The 21510-nt window shown below is 48.5% G+C and overlaps 1 protein-coding gene across 1 annotated transcript; it reads right to left on the bottom strand.

The window, feature by feature from the left end:
* Positions 1-1097: 1097 nt before the first annotated feature.
* PPM1D (protein phosphatase, Mg2+/Mn2+ dependent 1D) lies at positions 1098-20973 on the bottom strand. The gene is made up of 6 exons (XM_054287401.1): positions 20428-20973; positions 16155-16383; positions 13465-13589; positions 7188-7378; positions 5508-5747; positions 1098-2502 (listed from the first exon to the last, which is right to left on the bottom strand). The coding sequence occupies exons 1-6, from the start codon at positions 20864-20866 to the stop codon at positions 1972-1974; spliced, it is 1755 nt and encodes a 584-aa protein (XP_054143376.1). The 5' UTR covers positions 20867-20973; the 3' UTR covers positions 1098-1971.
* Positions 20974-21510: the final 537 nt, after the last annotated feature.

The following is a 21510-nucleotide window of genomic DNA, read 5'->3' on the forward strand; positions in this document are numbered from 1 at the left end:
TAACTTACCAGGTGTAAATTCCCTTGTCTTATAATTGATTATTCATTTCAGAGAAGTCAAATTATAAAAGAGGTGTGCAAAGTATATCCAGGAGTAAAACACTGCCAGTTTCTGTCATCAGGGAACTTTATGTCCAGTGCAGTAAATCCTCACCATCATCCAGGAGATTCCCCAGGAAAAATTGTAGGGTTGGGTTCATCTATTAAGAGCAAAAAAGAAAAACCAAAAGGTGGAGAAGCCCAAGTTCATAACGGCTTGAGGAAATTTCAGTGAGGCTCACATTTCTGAGTGCAGCAGAACTCTATGGAAACTTAAATTTTGCTTCTGTGTAGAGCAAAAACCCTGGGAAATTCACTATAAATCTTTTTTCTTTTGCATATTTCCCTTATTAGCAGTAACACAGTCATCTAACCGAGGTGTCAGAGTCACTCTTTGGAAGGTTCAATGCAGACTAATTGAAAACAGGTAATTATTATGGTTGCTAAGGTTGTTGCCAGGCAGTCACTCCACACAGTTGTGGCCTCTGCAGCCTTTCCTGCCCATCTGGGGCAGAATTTCAACATCACAGCAAAACTTTATGAAGTGAAGTTTCACAGAAATAAATCCTTGCAGGATCCAATTTGGACAGGCTGCTTCTTTCATCTCCTGAGGCAGCGCTGTGTTCCCAGCATGGATGAAAGGGAATATTTTCAGGAATAAAATCCCCTGGGACTTCTGTCACCATGGTAACACATATAGATAGCAGGCCTGCTTCCAAGCCAGGTTTTATTGTTCCAGCAGTAAAGAACTGGCTCCTACAAATACCCAGCCTGGAATAAAGTACTGCCCTTTTGCTTTCCCAGCAAAATAAAATTTTTAAAATTTAATATATTGCTACAGTTAAACATTCAGGATAATGTGCCAAGATCAGCTCTGCCATAAATCTAACTGGGATGTCTTGTTTCCTAAGCCACAGTGAGAAAGGGGAGAGTATTCACATATTTAATTAACACCAGATAAATATGAAGATTTTTGTATTAATAAATTCATATTTCACTGCTGAATAAATACCAGAACTCAAGCCTGAAATGAAAATTAAAAAATAAAAAGCATCCCCATCAAATTTTCATGTGTTTTATTGAGGTGAACATACACATGGTCCACATAGTCAATGAAAATAGTCATAAAATAATTTAAGAACTTGTGTGGAAAGGTATTAGCAGCACCATTGGTATTGGAATAGCAGAAAACACATCTCAGGAGGGCAGTGATGCCTGGAGAAAATGCCATCATTGGAACAGGGATGGGAATGGCTCTGTGGGATGCTCTGGGGAGGTGGAGGTTTTAAAACACACTTTTTTTGCTAAATACTTTTGACGATTATTGTTACAAAAAATACAACTAAATAAGATACTGCATAGTATTTTAATTAACATAAAATCGACACTGAGGTGTGTAAAGCAAGACTCAAATCTCTGCTTCCACATACATTTCATTTCTGAGTAGAGAAATCTAAAATTTAAAACCAAAATATAGACCTAGTGTATTCTCTAAAAGACACACTTTAGGTGGAACGTATCAGACTACGAAAATACATATCTTCCATTCTGTTTAATAATTTACTTTAGTTAAAAAGTTGTGAAATTCTCCTCACAAGAAGCGTATACAAATCGATGACTTTAGTAAATTAACAAAAAGGATTATTTTACTTTTTGTTTTGTTTTTGTGGGTTTTTTTTTAAAACAAGGCTTAAGCCCCGCAGTAACAATTATACAAGGAAGAAAAGAGACTACATTTATATGAAGGAATACAAATTTACACACATTTTACAGTGACTTATACCCTACACATCTACAAAATTCACAGTTATAATACAAGCAAGTACAAGGCTGGGATAAAGCTGTCGGATACCAAAAAAAGTTCCTACTTTAAAAAAAACCAAACCAATCGAGGGGAAGAGCTTGCATCGGGCTCAGCCGCGGCAGGGGAGGCTCAGCAGACGCACAGGGCCTTGCGGGGCGGGTGGAACAGGGAGCTGCTGAGCTTCTTCTGCCCGCGGAGGCTGCGCCGCATGGCCAGCCTGGCGGGGCTCCCGCGGGCCGGGGCCGCCGCCGCGCCCTCCCCCGGGCCCCGCGCCGGGCCCCGCCGCGGCTTCTTCGGCGCCGGGCCCGAGTTGGATTCCTCCAGAGTCCGCTTAAAGCTGCCCGGGGGCGGCCGCTCCGCGTCCTGCGCCTTGCCGTGCCCGCCAGGGGACACCTTGAAGCCTTTTTGGTCCGAGTTGGAAGGGGAGAGGCTGACCGACAAACCATTGCTGTAGGATTCCTGGAGCCTCAGCGCCAGGGCTTTGCTGCACTTCTCCTCCTGCGGGGCCGAATCCTTGGGGGTTCCTCCCGAGGAAGGTAAACTGCTTTTGGCAATCTCGTTTGGCAGCTCCAGGTATTTCTCTGAGAGCATGTTGCTGTGCAGGAGGGGAGGAATGGGCTCAGCAGAGTTCAGCCGTGGCCAGGGGTCATCTTCTGTGAGCTGAGGGGAAAGGAAACAAAACACTTAGGAATAAATATAATGATAGAATCACAAAATGATTTGGGAAAGCACCTGCAGGATCACTTATTCCAAACTCTGCCGTGGGCACAGACACCTCCCATTATCCCAGCTTGCTCCCATCCCACCTGGCCTTGGACACTGCCAGGGACAGACTTTGTCCCATGAGGGTGCACACAGTGTGTGGCACTTTCAGAATTCCCCTAAACCTTATCAAAAGCAGGAAAATCCTACTCCACAGCAGGCTCAGCTTCTCTCCCTGCTGAGAGGGGGAAACAATTCCAGCTGGGGCTGTGAAGTGCAGCTGCAGAACACGAGGGATCTGCAGGCAGCTGCTGGGAACTCAGGGAAAAGCAGAGCCTGAAACCTCCGAGATCTTCAGCAGCATTTGCACACCCAGCCAGGACTCCCCACCAGACCTGGCAGAGGCACTGCCCTCTGATTTGTGTGTGGTCAGTGGCCAAAGGGCAGCAAGAGCCTCCTGACCTTGGTCATGTCCAGCACTCTCAGTTACTGCACAACCAGGTCAGCAGGGCTGGACAAATCCTGCTCAGCTGCCACACAGAGGGGCAGTGGCAGACACAAAAATATCCCTGTTTGCTGTGCAAAGTGACACTTCCATTGCCCATGGATCCCTCACAGCACATCCCCTGGGAAGCACAGGCACCGAGGTGCCAGGAACCAGGCACTTCCTAAACCCTGACCCTCATCTCTTCTGTGGTTCTGCCTCATTCTCAGCTCTACCAACAGGAAAATGGGGACAAGACTTGTTCTCCCTATCCACAGGGGGATTATGGAAATTAGTGTTTATGCAGCACCCTGAAGATAGGAATTCTGACCTTATTAAAGATTTAATTGTAATTGTCCCTGGTTACTTGGTGAGCCCTTCAGAAGTGAATTTCAAGGCCACACTCCACTGCCCCAGTGGAAGGCAAATGGCAGTTATTATTTTAAGAAAACCATGTGCTGCACAGTGAAATGCACCCAGCTGAATCAGCCAGGGACACGTCTCAGGTGAATAAACAGAAGCTTCTGAACCCACAACCCAGACCAACTCCAGGTTTAATAAAACATAGTCCAAAAGAAAAGATAAGCAGGATTGTTCCCAGCATCCACACTGGTTTTCCAGTGGCTGTCCATGTGTGGACAAAACCATTTAGATACCATTCCTTTACCACATTTAGCAACAAGAGGGAAGACCCTTATGAATGAAATTCTAAAGGTTATTCTCCATCTCAGTTGCTGCAGAACCCAGGAGGAACCAGATCACACACAGAGAGCAGCTCTGGCAACACTCCTTCAGCTGCTCCATTTAATTCCTGACATTGTGTCACATAAAACTTTGTTTTATGGTTTTTATTGTGCAAGACCTTTCACGTTGTGGCTCTTTTCCCCAGCATCTCCTGCTGGTGCAAACAGCTGAGACTGCAGCAGCTCTGGGGAGCCAAGGAGAGGCACAGGATGCAGTGCTGGGGAGTGATGGAACAACACAGGAAAAACAAACCACCAATCACCAACTGAATTTCTCAACAATCCAATCAATCTTCCTCACTGGCCTCAGGAACACTGAAATTAATTTGGTATTAGTAATTGCTGCCAGAAGGACAAGCAATTAAGAAATACTTTTGTTTAATTAAGAAACTTTGGTTTCCATCTATTTCTGAATTAATTGTTTTGGCAGGTAGCAGCTGTCAGGCATCAAGGCCACCCCTGCTTCTCTCACAGAAACTGTGATTGAAAATTTCAGGAGCACTTAGAATTTAATTTTTTCCTCAAGATTTTGCTAGGTTTAAAACCCTTTCCATGGATTTTGCTCCACTAGATGAAAGGGGAGGATACAAAGTTGAAGGTTGCCATTTTATTAGCAGCTTGTTTCTCCCAAGGGAATGTTTAAAACTCCCTTTCTAATTTCTGCTTTCTTTTCCTTTGCCCAAAGGACAATTATCTGAAGATTCTGCAGAACATCAAAGGACAGTGACTTAAATCAGGAGCAGCTGGTAATTATTGAAACAAACAGCCACTCATAACTACACTCCAGCTCTTAGAGGGGGGGAAGAAAAGCCACAAAACAACAAAACAAAAACCCTCTGAAGAGCTCTGCTTTATGTTAACAGCTCAAACTTGCAGCCTTCAGAAAGACCTTATGTTATGATGTCACTGCTTCAACAAAGAACATCAAATCAACCAAAGGAAGATAATGAGATCTCCCAGTACAGAAAGAAAATGTTCTTTACAGCAACATGTGTTGGAACCAATTTAACCTTAAAAAAATAAAATAAAAGCCCAACACCAGCACAACCAAACCAACCCAAATGAAAGCACACCCTGTCAGGAACAGGTTCGCAATCTGCAGTCCCTGGGCTGGGCAAGCTACACAAGCACCTGGCAAGGCAGGAAGGGAAACTGCAGCCCAGCCTTGTTTTCTAAGGGGGTGTGTTGGATGGTTTTTTAATACCTCTGAGCCCCACTCTGCTTCCTCTCTGTCTCAAAGGGCTGCCTTGAATCTTGGGGAGGACCTCAGGAAACTTTAAGAAACAATGCATTTCAAGGTTTGTAAAGTAACTGCACTAATTTCTTCCACATTAGGGAGGAAGCACAGATCAACAGCCACCAATAAACAACCAGCAGCAATTCTGGAATTCATACATTGGAACACCAAAGGCAGAGTGCTAAAGTTCTTTAATAAACATTGTTAAAAGTTGGTTCAGTCCTCAAAGCTTTGCAGGTGGAAGTATTGAGGATATAACTGTAGCTTTCACAGAGTATCCAGAGCTGGAAGAGACCCACAAAGGCAACACCGGGTTTTAACCGACTGAGCCAATCTCAGTGATAGATTATCTACACATATACAGTAAAAATTCCAAACAGCAACATTCAATAGCAACTTGACAGCTCAGGAGTTCCTGTGAGTATTTCTGCATCTCTGGCAGTGTTCCAGTCACCGCAGGCAGCCGGGGCAGGCAGAGGGGGGCACGGAGAGCCCTTACCTTGAGGGGGGGCGTGCAGCAGCGGGAGGGGGGCAGGCTGCTGCTGTCAGGGCTGCTGTAGCTGGGCCCCTCGGCCAGGTTGAGCACCAGCTCCTCGTCGCCGTCCCAGCGGCCGCGCTCCCGCAGGGGCGCGATGCAGATGACGATGGCGCTCGTGTTGTCCGCCCGCAGCATCCGCTGCCTCCAGCGGCCCAGGGCACGGCCCACCAGCATCCGGGCACAGGACTGCCGGGCCTCGCCCTGGGGACAGAGGGACAGTGTCACACAGAGCCACCAAACACACAGAGCCACCAGCATCCGGGCACAGGACTGCCGGGCCTCGCCCTGGGGACAGAGGGGACAGTGTCACACAGAGCCACCAAACACACAGAGCCACCAGCATCCGGGCACAGGACTGCCGGGCCTCGCCCTGGGGACAGAGGGACAGTGTCACACAGAGCCACCAAACACACAGAGCCACCAGCATCCGGGCACAGGACTGCCGGGCCTCGCCCTGGGGACAGAGGGACAGTGTCACACAGAGCCACCAAACACACAGAGCCACCAGCATCCAGGCACAGGACTGCCGGGCCTCGCCCTGGGGACAGAGGGACAGTGTCACACAGAGCCACCAAACACACAGAGCCACCAGCATCCGGGCACAGGACTGCCGGGCCTCGCCCTGGGGACAGAGGGACAGTGTCACACAGAGCCACCAAACACACAGAGCCACCAGCATCCAGGCACAGGACTGCCGGGCCTCGCCCTGGGGACAGAGGGACAGTGTCACACAGAGCCACCAAACACACAGAGCCACCAGCATCCGGGCACAGGACTGCCGGGCCTCGCCCTGGGGACAGAGGGGACAGTGTCACACAGGGTGTCACACACACAGAGCCACCAAACACACAGAGCCACCCAGGCACAGGACTGCCGGGCCTCACCCTGGGGACACAGGGACAGTGTCACACAGAGCATCATACACAGAGAGCCACCCGGGCACAGGACTGCCACATCTCGCCCTGGGGACACAGAGGACACTGTCACACAGGGTGTCACACAGAGCCACCCCCAAGGCGCCTCATGCCGCACACACTCCTACAAACCGTGCCCACAGCACCCCCAGAAATGCCAATTAAAACACATCTTCCTTCTCAAATCCACCTTTAAGTCAGTTTGTGGCACGTTCCACATACACACAGAGCTTTAAACAGCATAAAGAGCATAACACAGCAGTAGCTTGTCAGAGGTTGGAACACAACCTACAGGCTTTGCAGAGTGTTTACTCTCTGATACTCCAATATAAATTCTCAACTGTTTTGTAAAATAAATCAGAGTAATTTAATTCAGTCTACACAGTCTGCATTATAGCATGCACCTTAATGTGAAATAAATTTAATGTTCAGACAGCATTTTGTGTAACTTCCTTAGAGAAGAAACTCATTATCTCCTTTATTACTCACAGACAGCACCCTGCCAGTCAAATTTCCCCAAAACATAAGGGAAATAATTTAAACAATGTTAACACCCATGGTATTTAACATCAGCCACATTTTAACAGCTTTTATGTTGTGGCAAAACCATCAATCTGCCCCAACCCCAACAACTCCATCGGGTGCTTTTCATCCCCACCAGGCTGAACAGGTTTTAGAGGTAACAAGGATGAGATTTCCACCCTGAACTTCTGACCACTGCCCTCACCATGAAATATTTCTTCTCCTCGTGATCCTGGCACATGGAGATGGCATCCTGAGGGGGGATCATGTTCCAGAGCCCATCGCTGCCAAGGATGATGTACTTGTGCTTCTGGGGGTCAATGGTGTGCACGCTGGTGTCGGGCTCAGGGGACACCACAAACTCCCCACTGTAGAAGTCGTAGCTCCAGAGATCACCTGGCAAAGCACAAAATGGGTTGGAATTGTTACACAGCACATGAGGAATCCCACTCTTGGAAAACAGAGGAAAATGTTACTTCTCAGGAAATCCATCAAAATCAGCCTTAGCAGGAACATAAAGAAATTCCAGTCCAGTCACTGCTCAGCTGCTGCCACCTTCTAATCCTCTTTAGACTAAACCAAGCTGTAATCAGAGGTGTTAAAACAAATATTTGTGGGAAAAGGAAAAATGAGACATTAATATCTAGAAAATGGTGAAACCTTAACCACTCTCCAAACTTAAACCCATCTGAATTAATTAAGCTCTCCCTAAACAGAAGTAAAACCTGGTTTTGTTGATCCCACACCAAACATGCAAATATTTGTGTGTGCAGGTACCACAGGGAAGGCACAAAGCAAAAAGCAAAGGAGGAGCCTGAAGCCTTTTCCCTGTTCAATTCCCTGTGCCATCCCTTTTCCTCCCCCAGCTCGAGCATCCCTGCAGGGCACAGGGGGCAGGAACAGCCGTGCCAGGGCTGGACAGCAGCCACAGGAACAGGGCCCTGCAGGGAGGCAGCACAGAGCAGCTCCAGCCTCTCCCCAGGACGGCCCCGTGCAGGGAACATCGCTATTTTTAAATCCCTCTCACTGTGTGAATGAGTTTGGGGTCACCTCAGCAGAAACAAAGCTGAACAATGCAGCAAATCATGCCCTGGCTCAAGAGCTCCCTCCAAACCATCCTCGAGTAAAAACCACTCCAGCAGAAAAATGCATTGCCACAGCAATTTATTTCAATTCTTTTTATCAAGTACACTTGAAAAATTAAAAACCTTTTCTAAGGCTAGGCCTTCAAATCAAGAATAATAATAATTTGTTCTAACACCTCTTTTAAAAATTTATTTCCATGTTCACAAACAGCTTCCTGTGGTGATAAGCAGCAAAAAGTAACATTATTATTACTTGCAAGCACTGGTTACATTTTTCTGTGCAGAACACACAGCTTTAAAAGCAGAGATTAATTGAACTGTCAGAGCCGAGCAGCAAGCAGAAGCTCCACAACTCAAGAGTCAGGTTTTGTCAGGCTCTTCCTTTGCTTTCTGCTGGACAAAGCCTGGAGCTTCTTCCACATCCATCAGCACCCTTTTAAAGACAATAAATAAGCTTTTTGTCTTCCTCCTCGCCTCCATTAGCTTTGCCCTAAGCTATCAACCAGTTGAAAAGACTTTTCCAGAAGCAGGAAAGGGAATACTCCAACTCAATTACCGCACTCCACCGCAGCCCGTCCTCATTAGAGCCCCCATTGTCCCTCCGCAGCCCCACAAGCACACGCTGCTAATGAGCGCTAATTAAAAGCCAAGCCCGCTCCTACAGAGGTGCACTCGGGCTCCCGACAAAGCCAGCTGGCAGCGAGATCAAAATAAACACTGGAACAGGAGAGCTGAGCAAGGAGTGCAGGTGAATTGCCACGGAAAGCCCTCCTGCAGCCCTCACACCCTGCCAGCCACAGCAGGTAAAACCGACACACAGCAAAATGGGCAATACTCCTACACCTCCAGTTTGTTCGTGCTCATGTAGGAGAAATGACAAAACGTTATTAGCTGAATCGGGGTTTTAATTAAAAACACTGCGCCGGGTGATAAAAATAACCTGATGTTCATTAATTCGGGTTCTTTAGCCCGTGTGTGTCATCCTGTCCATCTGCTCCCTGCCCGAGGAAACAGCCAAGCCATCCCCACACTGACTTGCAGGGGATGTGCTCCAAAACCCTCACAAGATAGCTGGGAACATCACCAGGGGCTGCTCCAAGGATTCCAAACTCCTGAGGGCACAGAGAGACCCCACAGAGCCTCCTGGGGGCACAGAGAGACCCCACAGAGCCTCCTGGGGGCACAGAGAGACCCCACAGAGCCTCCTGGGGGCACAGAGAGACCCCACAGAGCCTCCTGAGGGCAGAGAGACCCCACAGAGCCTCCTGGGGGGCACAGAGACCCCACAGAGCCTCCTGGGGGCACAGAGAGACCCCACAGAGCCTCCTGAGGGCACAGAGAGACCCCACAGAGCCTCCTGGGGGCACAGAGACCCCACAGAGCCTCCTGGGGGGCACAGAGACCCCACAGACTCCAACCCTGAGCCCACCGAGGCCAGCCCATGGGGAGAAGGACATTTACGGTTTTATTTTGTGTTTTCCCCTGCAGGGCAGAGCTCCCCAGCCTAAGGCAAAGCTTTTTGGAGCTGCTGCCCAGCTGTGCCCCCCTTTCCCTGCCCAGCTGTGCCCCCCTTTCCCTGCCCAGCTGGGGAGTTTAGCACCCCAGCAGTACCAACCTGCAGAGGAATTTTCTGTGGCAGCCTCTGTCCCAACTCTGGGAAGGGCAAAGGGAGAGGAGAGCAGCCAGAGAGCACAGAACACATTTCCCTGAGCACTTCAGAGTTTCCCTGAGCACTTCAGAGCTCTCTGAAGCCTTTCATTGTGTTCCAAAGCAAGCAGACAGAGCAATGACCCTCTGGGATGTGCCAGAGGCTGCAGTGCCAGGCTCTCAGGATCCCATTTCAGAGCCAGACTATTTTTGTTCTGAATTAAAACCCAAACATTTACAAAACTCTTGACAATCTTGTTCTTTAAAAACTTACACACTGGGAGTATTCCTTTGCATATTTCTTTTCCAAACCAAAGGGAAATAAAGTTATTAATGCAGTTCCTTCCATATCTTCCAGAAAAACTTGTTTCTTAGAATAATATACAGAGATCTACACTGCATCTCACAAAGTGAAATAGATGTTTGAAATCAGATACTAAAGGAGCAGGAAACTAATTTAGCTGCCTGTGAGAATATATCAAACTAAGCAGTCTCTCTTACTGTTACCTTATAAAATCCAACAACAAAGCCACTCCTAAGTCAAGTGCTGCCAGGGAATAATGGCAGCTACAAACAAAAACACCCTCATGTAAGTGGGCTGGATTGGACTAAACCCAAAGCCTTCTTAGAGCTAAAGCATGTCCAGAAATTACATAAATCAAGTCTTTCATTTCAGCTGCTGGAGATGCTGTTTTGCATATAAAAAGGGCTTTTGATTTTAATAGAGGAAAGAAAACTTTACTTTCATAACTCAGTCCAAAATAAAACCTCAGTTTGATTAATCCCAGAGCTTTTTAAATCAAAGTTTTTCTCCACAGGTGCCCTCACAGGATGTGTTACACACAGGTCCCAGAGCAAAGCACGCACTGCATTTGGCACTGCACATTTATTGTTTTGTCTCAGGGCTGAAGAAAATTGTACAAGATATCCTGAGGACAAGAGAGGAATCCCAAATGCACCCCAAGTTTGTCTGGTTTTATAGAGATAAAACAGAAAAGCAATTATCAATAGGAGCTTGAAATTGCTGTAAATACAACTTCTACAATTCCATGTGATTCAGGTTCATGGCCTGCAATGGAGCAGGAAGGAAAAACTGAGTGGCAGCTGTGCCCACTCTGTTTGGTAATTTAATGTGAAAAACAGTTAAATGCATGTAAACAACCCTAAAATCTTACACAGCAATTTCCTCAGATCATTTGAGGTCAGCCACAGCCTCCTCTCCAGGATTTCATGAAATGTGCATTCAGAGAGCTCCACAAAGCAGCTCTGGCACCCAGTCAGAAGTTCTGGAACAGCTTCCCTGGCCCTGTCAAAGATCCCTGCAGCAGCTCCACGTGGATTCCCTGCTCTGGTTCACAACTGCTCCTAGAGGGCAGCAGGAAATTCCTGCATGCTGGAGGCTGAAACAGGGCTGAGTCTGATTTGTTCCTACATAAAACCCAGGGAGAGCAGAGCTCACGTTCCCACAGGAGGGAGTGCTTGAACAAACGGGCTCCTGGCTCAGCTTTCATCATTCATTCACTGAAACACCTCCCAAACAGCTCCAGCAGTGCCAGGCAATCCCTCAGCACAGATTCAAGAGTACCTATTGCAGGGCAAATCACTATTTAAAAAAAAGAAAAGATGTTCTCATTGCCCAGGAAAGGTCAGCAGAAGTAGCTGTGAAAACACAGAACCACAGATTAAAATGGTTTGTCAGGAGACACAGAAAGCTGCTGGGTGCATTAAACATCTCACAGATGCTCTACAGGGACAGCACAAAGCCCAAATAGTTCTGACTTGTTCTGGGGCTATAAATAAATCAAGCATTATTTCAATACTTAAACACAGCCACTGTGCATACCAGAAATGATTATTTTAGGGCAGAAGGGCACTTCTGACAATCAGAATGGGGAAGGGTATGTCAGCAGAATTCATCTGGCCACAAGAATTTCTTCTGCACAAGGAATTTCTGCTGCCTGAGTGCAGCTTTTCCACAGTGCTTTACTCCTGTATTCCTATTTTATTTCCAAAACCTTTCCTCAACTCCTTAACAGTGCACTAGACCTAAAGACTGGGGGATGACATTGCATCAAAATATTTTAAAGTGTGGTCAGAGAGACACTTAAAACACCATTTATGATTTAAATTTTAGGGGTTTTAATCAGATAATCTCCCCCATTCTAAATATAATAAATTCCCAACTCTAAGTTTCTCTTGTTGTCCTGCTAAAATTTTTTACCCAAGCTGGGACCAGGCAGGAGGGGAGGCTGTCCCAGCATGGGGTTTGAGCTTTCAAATCCCAGAATTGATAAGAGATAGGTGCTGAAAACTCTCCATTAATCTTCCCCTCATGCACTTGCTGGCCAAGAATGCACTGGGGGGTAACAAATGCATGGTTCCCTGAATTCCCATCTGCACACAAACCCCAGGCAAACCCTTCTGTTCAGCTTCTGGGAGCAATCAGACCAAAGGCCAGGCAGCTCTTTGGACAGGCAACAATCCCAGGAATAAAAGATGAACCCAAATTAAGTGTTCACATTTTGCAATCCAGGAGGAACACCTCTCTGTCCTGCAGGAGGGAACAGGGGTGTGCTGCTCAGGGGAGGAAGGTTTTTTGTTACTCATCTATTAGATCCAAAGGATTCACTCAAACTCTCAAGTCAGTTTTCCTAATCACAAAATAAATTGTATCCTACCTGAAATATGACACATAAAAACTTTCAGATGCTGAGAAAAAGTCCTTAAAATTAACATTTTGAATTTTCAGGCCCCTGTGACTCCTTGCTTGACACACAGCTGACTCTTCCATGTTCATTGTCACTGCAAAATTGTCCTTATCTCTGGACAAATCCCTGTGGCACAGCTATTCCTGCCTGTGAAATCAGACATAGGCAGGCTGTGGAATGAGGCTCCCAGAACAGCCTGTCCCCATGGGCACTGCCAGCTGACCCAGGGGCACTGCCAAGCTGCCAGCCAGGAATTCCAGCACAGCTCCCCCAGGGAAGCCACAATCCCATCAAACAAACTATGCTGGGTGTACCTGCACAGAAAACTCCTCACTGCACAAAGGAGAGAACATGAACAGCCAAAGACTGGCATGCTGAAATTGAATTTAACTGGAGAAAAATGACCAGAAACACCAACACTCATGGGTAAGAGACACCCAATAATTCAGTTAAGAAGTACTTCCCAAAAAAAAATCATCACAGGATTTTGCAGGACAATTTCTAGTCCTGCAAGATCCCTTTCTGTCCTTGGAATGAGGTGCTCCTCAAAGACAGCTCCTCTCATTTTTAGTGCTCCCATAAAGGCAAATTAAAGTTAAATCTATTTAACTTTCATTTCACTCTGTGCCAAGTCTTAACAAAAAAATATTCTCCACAAAAGAAACACTGAAGCAACTCATACACCATCCAGCAAAACTTCATTTCTGGTGCAAATGAAAACGTGCAAGCCCTGTGTGTCTCCAGGAGGGAGAGCACATTTGTCTCCTTCTCACTGAGATGATGGCACTGTAATTTTTGACTAGCTAGTGGTAAAATTAAATCCCATCCTTGTAGGGCTGACACTGAAAACCCTGAAAGTTAGAAGTCACATTCTTTCCTCTCCAATTTTAATCTCTTTTTAATCTCTCCGCAATCACAGCATTATTCAAAAAACGCGGTATAATTGTATAAAAACACACTTTCAAGGCCCAGACTGTGAGAAGGCAGGTGAGGAGAGCCCTGTGCATTGTGTGCCGGGCAAAGGCAGGGCTGAGGGACTCACCCAGGGCTCTGGCCACGGCCAGGAAGGGGATCTGGTCGATGACGGTGCTGCGGCGCACGGGGCCGTTGTGGCTCAGCCGGGGCCTCTTCCACACCACACGGTTCACACCAGACTTGTTGATCACACTGCAAGCACACACAGGGACAGGGGTTAGCAACAGCAGTGCTGTCAATGAGGAACACCAAATAAATATGCAAATGTGGAGGTAATAATGATGGCAAGTTCCTATTTTAAAACACACGATAGCACTTTGATAGTTCCATATAGAGCCAAGGGGAAAAGTGAGAGATGAAGGCAGAAGAAAACAAAAACCAAGGTAATGAAGACCTGAAAGAAATTCCGGCTGGTTACAAAATATGCAAGAGTGTCTTTTTAATCTGTCAGAGTCAGAGCAGAGCTGGATTTGTCCCCCTCAGATGAGGACCATCAACACCAGCTCACTCAGGTGTCAATTCCTCCTTCAGTCTTCTCCATCTCCCAAAGTTTGGCTGCACAGAGCAGCATGGCACCCTTGAAACAACAGCAAAGAAAGGAGCAGCCTCCTGGAAGGATTTGCTTGATGGAAGAACACCAACAGGAGGCAGACACAAAAGAGGAACTGTCCTGGGCTGGTGTGTGCAGCAAGCAGGAGATGGGAGAACAGCTCTGCATTTGCATGAGAACACCTGCTCTGAGCACTGCTTTGGCTCTCCCAGGTGGCACTGCAGGGTCAAAGGAGCTGCAGAGAAAATAACTGGGGCAGCTGTGTCAGGCAGGGAAGGGAGAAGAACAAATATGAACCATCAAGGAATAAGAGCTAATGAAACCAGGAACCAGCAAAGCTCAGCCCCAACCAAGTTAGGAGCTGGATACTTGAAAGTTCCTTTCATCCAAGGAACAGTCATTGGTAATTAGAAACTGAGCAGCTCTGGAACAGCCTCAGGATTCCTCATGCTGAAGCCATTCAAGATGCACTTCCTGACACTTCAAAGGCCTTAACAACAAGGGCATGTTCAGCTCCATCCAGAGCACGGCACAGTCACAAACACCACATCCTAAAACCTGATCTCATCCACTTGTACAGCTGATGACCACACAGAGCTCACCATTGGAAAAAAAACCTCATCCCACACTCAGACTGTTACTGGGAAATGGCATTTTAATGGAAGACTCCCTCATGCTCTCTCATTAAGTGTTCCCAGTCTGCTCTGATGAAAGACAAGGCATTCCCAAGCACAGCTGCACTTCCACCTCACTCCCACCACATGCCTCACAGCCAGCCTGGGAAAAAGAGGAGGAGCACCAGCAAAAATTTTTTAAAAATTAAAAATTAACCATTCCTGTCGATACTAAGTTCCAGGGAATGGTTTTCTGCACCTTCAGAGACTTCCCACCTCTGAGAAACCTACAGCAAAAGTGGCCCTGATTAACTCCCACCTGGCAGAGCCACAAATATCTGCAGGTTAATGGCTGACAGGGCTCCCACATGAATGATGTCAGCAGGAAAACCTTCAGTGATCCCTGCTGGAGGGGCAGACCGTGCCCATCCATCTGGTGAGCACCAGGAGGACACAGAGCTCCCAGAGCCCAGCCCTGGGGCTGTCCCCAGACATTTGTGCCACCTGAGAGAGCCCTGCCTGCTCCCCTGAGTGCCAGGGAGCACACCCAGCCCAGCTCTGCCAGGGGAGGAATGGCTCCTGCAAGGACAGCTGCTAAACTGTGCTGTCAGAACAGCAAAGGGAGGGTTTTGTTCCAAATCCAGGATTTTTCTCAGGTTCCCTAAGCAGAGGCTTTGAGGAGTCCATTCAAGAGCTGCCATTGTCATCTCAGGGACAATGCAGGACGCCTGAGAAATCAGAGTGCTGGGACAAACTGGATATTCCAGACCTCCTATCATTTCACCTGTGTGAAAAGGCAATTTGCACAACCTGAAGGCCCCTCAGAATTTAAAGGGAAATAGGCCCAAAATAAACATCCCTGCTTGCAAAAAGTTGTTGGTGAACATTTAGAACTGTAAGCACCCCTCAGCTGTGTGATCCACCAGGAAATTAAAGTTCTGGATACACCATAAACCACTAGCAAAAAACACTACCATGTAACAATGGATCCCTGTAATTTATTCCCCAGTAAGCTGTAAGAAAAATTAAGAGGACAAAAGAGAAATAGCTGAGATTCAGGTCCTTGTGTGCCCTCCCACAACAAGCTCAGGCTTAGCTCAGTGAGAGCAGACAAACCTACCTGTGGTATTTTCTGGGGTCCCCCCCATGGCAGGAAGGAATTAATCTGACTCCATGTTCTAATTTATTATTTTATGCTAAGACTAATTTATTAATTATATTATTTAATTTATTAATTACTTTATTATAAGACTAATTTATTATTTTATGATATTATATAAAAGAATGCTATACTAAAACCATACTAAAGAATAGAGAAAGGATACAGACAGAAGGCTAAAAGACATTAACTAAAAACTCGTGACTCTCTCCAGAGCCTCAACACAGCTGGGCCATGATTGGCCAATAAGTAAAAACAATTCACATTAAATCAATGAACAATCACCTGTTGGTAAACAATGTCCAAACCACATTCCAAAGCAGCAAAACACAGGAAAAGAAAATATTGTTTTCCTTTTTCTCTGAGGCTTCTCAGCTTCCCAGGAGAAGGATCCCGGGCAAGGGGATTTTCCAGAAAATACAAGTGCCACCTACCTGCCCCCAAGGCCTTCAATCCTCTCCCTCTCCTTGGGAAGCTCTGGTTTGTGGTCCTGTGTCACCTCCACAGCTCTCACAAAGTCATCCTTGGGGTCGTCCTGCACCCCCAGCACCACCCCCGAGTCCCCCACGTGTGCCACGTACATCTTGGAGCCGCGGATGATCACCACGCTGGCCGTGGTGCCCGACGTGCTGGGCAGCCCTGTCATGGTCTTGGGCCACTCTGCTGCAGGGAGAAACCAGGCAAAAAACAGAGAGAAAGCACAGGGTTAGCTCTGGGGAACTGGGGATGGGGTCTCAGGGGTTTGTGGGGTGTTATAACAGCAGCCAGGCCCAGCAGTGTCCCCACGCTCCTTAAACATCCTTCCCCAGCCTCAGGATCAAAGCACCACAACAGGGTTCTAAAAACTGTCCCCTCTGGTTTGATATGCCAAGCATCACTAGAAGAACACAGGGAAGATGTTGTGCTCCTTGGGGCTGAACAGGATCAATCCAGTGTTTCATTGAGATTTACTCTTCACTTCCCTGTCTGAAGCAGTAGAAATGTCCTAAATTCAGTTATTTTGTCTGGGTATTTGATTGGCAATCAGGATTTGTGGACATTCCTGATCCCCTTGGAAGGGGGAAAAACTGCTACTTTACTTTCATAGGCTGAGCAGCAATATTTTGTGCTGAATGACATCTCAAATGTTTTACTCACACTTCCCTTTGGAGGGCTGAATAATTCAGACTATCTCAGTGTGCTCTCAAATTCTACAGGAGATACCCCTGGAATTCAGAGCAATAACAGAGCTACACCTGGTGAGAGAAATCTTCTTCCTCAACTGCTTTGTTTTCAAACCACTGCTATGAACTTGCTGTTACACTACTCTCTCCAATTAGAACCCATCCCAATTTCTCTTTTACTCCTTTCCTATTTTTGTGTGTACACACACAACTTGATTTTCCCCCAAAAGTGCACAAACTGACAGAGACAACACCCCCATGGAGCCACAAACCCAGCCACAGCACCCTCCTCCCAGCCAGCACCCACAAAGGCAGGCTCAGCTCCCAGTTATCAGTTGGTTCCCAGTGCCAGCAGCAGCCTCGTGTTTCTCCTTGGCTGCACCCACTCAGACAAGCTCCAAAGGGAGCCTCATCTCCCTGTCACATTCTATCTCCTGCTCTTCACAAGTCAGGCTCACACAGCACCACACAAAAACTCCACTGTGACACAAGCTGTTTGCAGGAAATACCCAGCTCAGGCTGCCAAAGCGCTGCATCCTCTGTTTCTGCCTGTGGCACAACAAACACACGGCAAATAAACACACCAGGAGAGAAAAGGAAAGCACAGCTATACCTTACCCGCTGTGCAAACTGATATTTTAACCTTCTAAAGCTTTAAACAAAATCAAAATAAAATGAGGACCTTAAGTTCTAGTAGCACTGAATAATGTTCAGGTGCCTGAGGGAAGAGGACATGGAAGAGAGCTGATGGAAAAGGAGAATTTGGAGATGTAGAATTCACAGGCAGTATGAAGATAAAAAGTTGCATTCCAAGCTACCAAGACATCCAGCACAATTTAAACATTTAAGTTCCAACAGTTTCAGCTTTGTGCTCAAAATACTAAAATGCACTTTCTCCCTAGGAGCAGCTTTATTTCAAGAACACAAACATTCAATCAGCTTATTGGAAGTACTTTGTCTGGCAGTTTTAACTGAGGATATTAAATCTAACACATTCCAAAAGGAAAGCAAACAAGGGAGGGAGCCAAGTGGTAATGAGGACTTCAACCATGCACTTAACAGAAAACAAGCTGCAACTAATGAGTTTCTGTCAGTGTAACAACCCCTGAACAGCAATAAAATGTATTAGAGAGTCAAATCAGTCTTTATGGGGATGGGGAGCAGAGAGAAGGAAATCACCCACTTGTGGGAGAAGGAATGATGCAGCGGCCTCAGATTTTAGGCTCAATAAAAGCAGGAATTATCTGCCTGTCATCCAGAGACTGCAGTTCACGCCTTGCTCCCAGTTCCCTCCAGAGATTGTCTCACCAGGAACCAGCAAAGCGGCAAAACTGCTGAGTTTTCTTTTGATCTCAAGCTTTAAAATCAAATCCATGGACCCAGCTCCTCCAGGGATCAGGAGCATCAACAGCACATCTTTGTAAAAGATTCCCCCCCCTCTACTTGAAAACCACTGCCCTTCACACTCAGCTTTGTAACTTTGACCTCATAAACTCAACTCATTCAGTACCTTCCAAAATGAACTCTCACTCCAGAAGACCTTTGGCATTCAGAGAATTTGATTACTACAGAATTAACACCAAAAATGATCACCAGTGACAAATGGGCATTTTTCTGGTACTGTCATGATCAGTGTGGTTTGTGTCTATCAGGGGACACCCAGAGAACTCCCAACAACCAAGAGGGCAGCTGAGTCCAAGTTCCCTTCCAACAGCCCACTGAAAGCTCCATCCTCCACCCCAAAATTCCAAACCATTCTCCCACACACCTCAAGGCACCAACACAGCCAGTCTCCATTTCGTGCCCACAGTGTCACCAACACACAGATAAAAGCTGCTTTACACGTGGTAATGTGGAAAACGATTGCCTGTCAGTAGAATTCCCACTGGGCCTCCAGAACAGGATGAAGTAATAAAGCAGAGATAATGATGGGCTCGTCCCACAGAGCTTGGGCTGCTCAGCACGTGCAGCAGGAACCAGGAGGAGCAAACACGCTCTGGAGTTTACCAAACAGCCCACCTCGGAGTGCCACCAAGGGCTCCCAGCCAGAGCTGGGCTGTTTCTCACAACAACTCCAATTGCTTCCACAGCCCCGGTGCTGTTTGCTAAACACCATCACTGAACAGAGCTCCCTGCACTCTTCTCCTCCTGCCTCGGTGCTCACACAGAGTTCCAGTGACAAATTACACACCAGGCACTCGACAGCCAGAAAACTGAGCTCCTTATCTGCCCCCACCCCGTGCCATGTCCCCTGTTCACACATTTTGCTCCTTATCACCCAGCCCTGCAGCCCAGGAGGCTGCACACCCCATTGCCAAGGATGTGGGCAAGTTCTGGTGCTTCTAAAACTCACACCCTTCCCTCTGCACCCTCAAACTTACTGTTCCTTCCCCCAATATCTCCTCAAGTATCTGACATTTGCACAACTTCTCTATTTTGCTATTCAAGAAAAAGGAAAATGAAACTGTTTTGAAACTATAATTACCCCACACCCCTCCTGAATCACCCACTGAAAGCTCAAGGTGCACTGAGTGCAATTCTTGCTTTTCAGGTTTCCCTCCCAAGCCCAGCTGTCACTGTCACTATTCTGGATCCAGTTTTACCGTGTTCCACACCTCCCTTCACACACCAAACCCTGCTCTTGCTTCTTCTCTGAGGCTTTTGCATGCCTAAATGCACAAATAATACACTCACATTCTACACATTCTATATAAACAACCACGCTGTAAGTCAGAACCTTCACCTCAGGAAGAAAAAAAAACCTTTCAGAAACTCCAACTGCGGCCTCAGAAGACCTCAGGGAGAAGGATGAGTACAGGAATAGTGACTGTCACTTGTCTGGGCATGCTCCTGTCCTTAACACGGACTCATTTACAGCGTCCATGCTACTGCAATTAATCAACTAACACATACATAAACACAAAATAATGATATATCTAGTTATATCTATCAAAAGCATCCTCAGGATACTAAGTGTGTTTTCTATTTGTCAGGGACATTGAGTATTCCCCCATGCTCACACATGAACGAGTTATAAACCAGACACAATTTCAATCCTTCCATCAGGACTCACAAAAACAGTCAGAAGCACTGTTATGGAAAAAACCACCGCCCCCAGCCCATGTCAGTTTGTTAAAATTACTTTTTTTCCCCTTTTCATGACGCAAGGGAAATACAAGGGGGGAGTTCAGTGCGATTACCCAAGGCAACAAGACTAAGACCTTCCTAATGAATCGAATTTGGAAATTGATGCCTAACGCCCCGAAAACAAACTGCAGCCCTAGCATCGCCCCATCCCCAGCTACGTAACACAGCAGCGTATGCTCGCCCCGTGTTTACATCTCTGCTCTCCCAGCGTGCCCTCCACTGTTCCTCGCTCTCCCGAATTATCGGCCGGGCTGCCCTCCCGCCTCCGCCGCGATTCCCGGCGCGGGGACGGCAGCAGGGATTTAGGGAGGGAGGGAGGCGCTCACAATAGTGCGGGAGAGGGGGAGGAAAGGCGGCGGGGGCGGCCGGGGGCAGCGGAGGCTCCGCGGGCACTTACGCAGCTTTTTCCACATGGCGCGGTGGCAGGCGATGAAGCCCTTGCGCAGGGCCGCGCACACCTCGGCGGGCTCGGCCGAGCAGAATCCCTTCTGCTTCTTGATGAAGCCCCACAGGTTCTCCCGGGCGAACTGGGCCGCCTCCCGCCCGCCGTGCCCGTCGCACACGGCGAAGAAGGCGACGGAGCGGCGCGGCCGCCGCCCGGGGCCGGTGCCGGGGGGCTGCGCTCCGTCCTCGGCCGCCCGCGGGGTCCCTCCCCGCCGCCGCCCGCTCTCGGCCGGGGGCTCGGCGGCGCCGGGGCCTGCGGGCGCCGCTCCGCCTTTGTGCGCCCCGGCCGGCGGCGGCTCGGGCTCCACCACGATGTGGGTCACGTCCTCCATGTATTTCCTGCCGCCCTGGTCGGAGAACACGCTCACCCCGAGCGCGTACGGCCCCTCCATGGGGAGAAGGGGGGGGCGGCTCCGCGCGGCGCTCCCGCCGCTGCCCGCCCGCCGACGCCTATTGCCGGAGACGGCGGCGCTCGGGCATGTCCGCGGCGGCCCGGGCCGCTCCCGCTGCCGCTCGCTGCGCCCGCCGGAACGGGAACGGGCCCGGCCCGCCCAGCGCCCCCTGCCGGCCCCGCCGCGGCGGAAGGGGAGGCGGGCGCGGCCCGGGCTCCGCGGCGCCCCCTGCGGTCGGCGGGTGGGAGCGCAGGGCGGCGGAGATCGCGAAACCGCGACCGAGCCCGGGCGGGACGGGACGGGACCCACCGGGAGCCTCCGGTCCTGCTGCTGACACCACAATAACCCTCACTGGGCAGCCCTGGCAGCGCTGTGCGAACGCTCCGGGAGCTCCGGCAGCCTCGGGGCCGTGCCCGTTCCCTGGGGAGCCCGGGTAGTGCCAGCGCTGCGGGGGAAGAGCCTTTCCCCGATCTCCCGCCCGACACAGCTTCAGGCCGGTCCCCCCGGGGCTGTCGCTGCTCAGCAGAGATCGGGGTCTGCCCCTGCTCTCGCCCTCACAAGGAAGGTGTAGAGAGCCATGAGTGTCCCCCGGGTCCCTTCCACCACACGAGCTCCAAAAAGGCTTCACAGAGCTCAGCATCGCA

The sequence above is a fragment of the Melozone crissalis genome, unplaced genomic scaffold, assembly GCF_028551555.1.
Source record: "Melozone crissalis strain CALT ecotype California unplaced genomic scaffold, PUWL_Pcris_2 ptg000057l_1, whole genome shotgun sequence".
NCBI classification, from domain to species: domain Eukaryota; kingdom Metazoa; phylum Chordata; class Aves; order Passeriformes; family Passerellidae; genus Melozone; species Melozone crissalis.

What these genes read in the sequence shown, in the direction of transcription:
- PPM1D (XM_054287401.1), bottom strand. Translation starts at nt 20,866, where the DNA reads ATGGAGGGGCCGTACGCGCTCGGGGTGAGCGTGTTCTCCGACCAGGGC. An exon ending in ATTGAAGGCCTTGGGGGCAG is followed by an intron (nt 13,590 to 16,154) that starts GTAGGTGGCACT and finishes GTGTGCTTGCAG; the next exon opens with TGTGATCAACAAGTCTGGTG. An exon ending in AGGAGAAGAAATATTTCATG is followed by an intron (nt 5,748 to 7,187) that starts GTGAGGGCAGTG and finishes CTCTGTCCCCAG; the next exon opens with GGCGAGGCCCGGCAGTCCTG.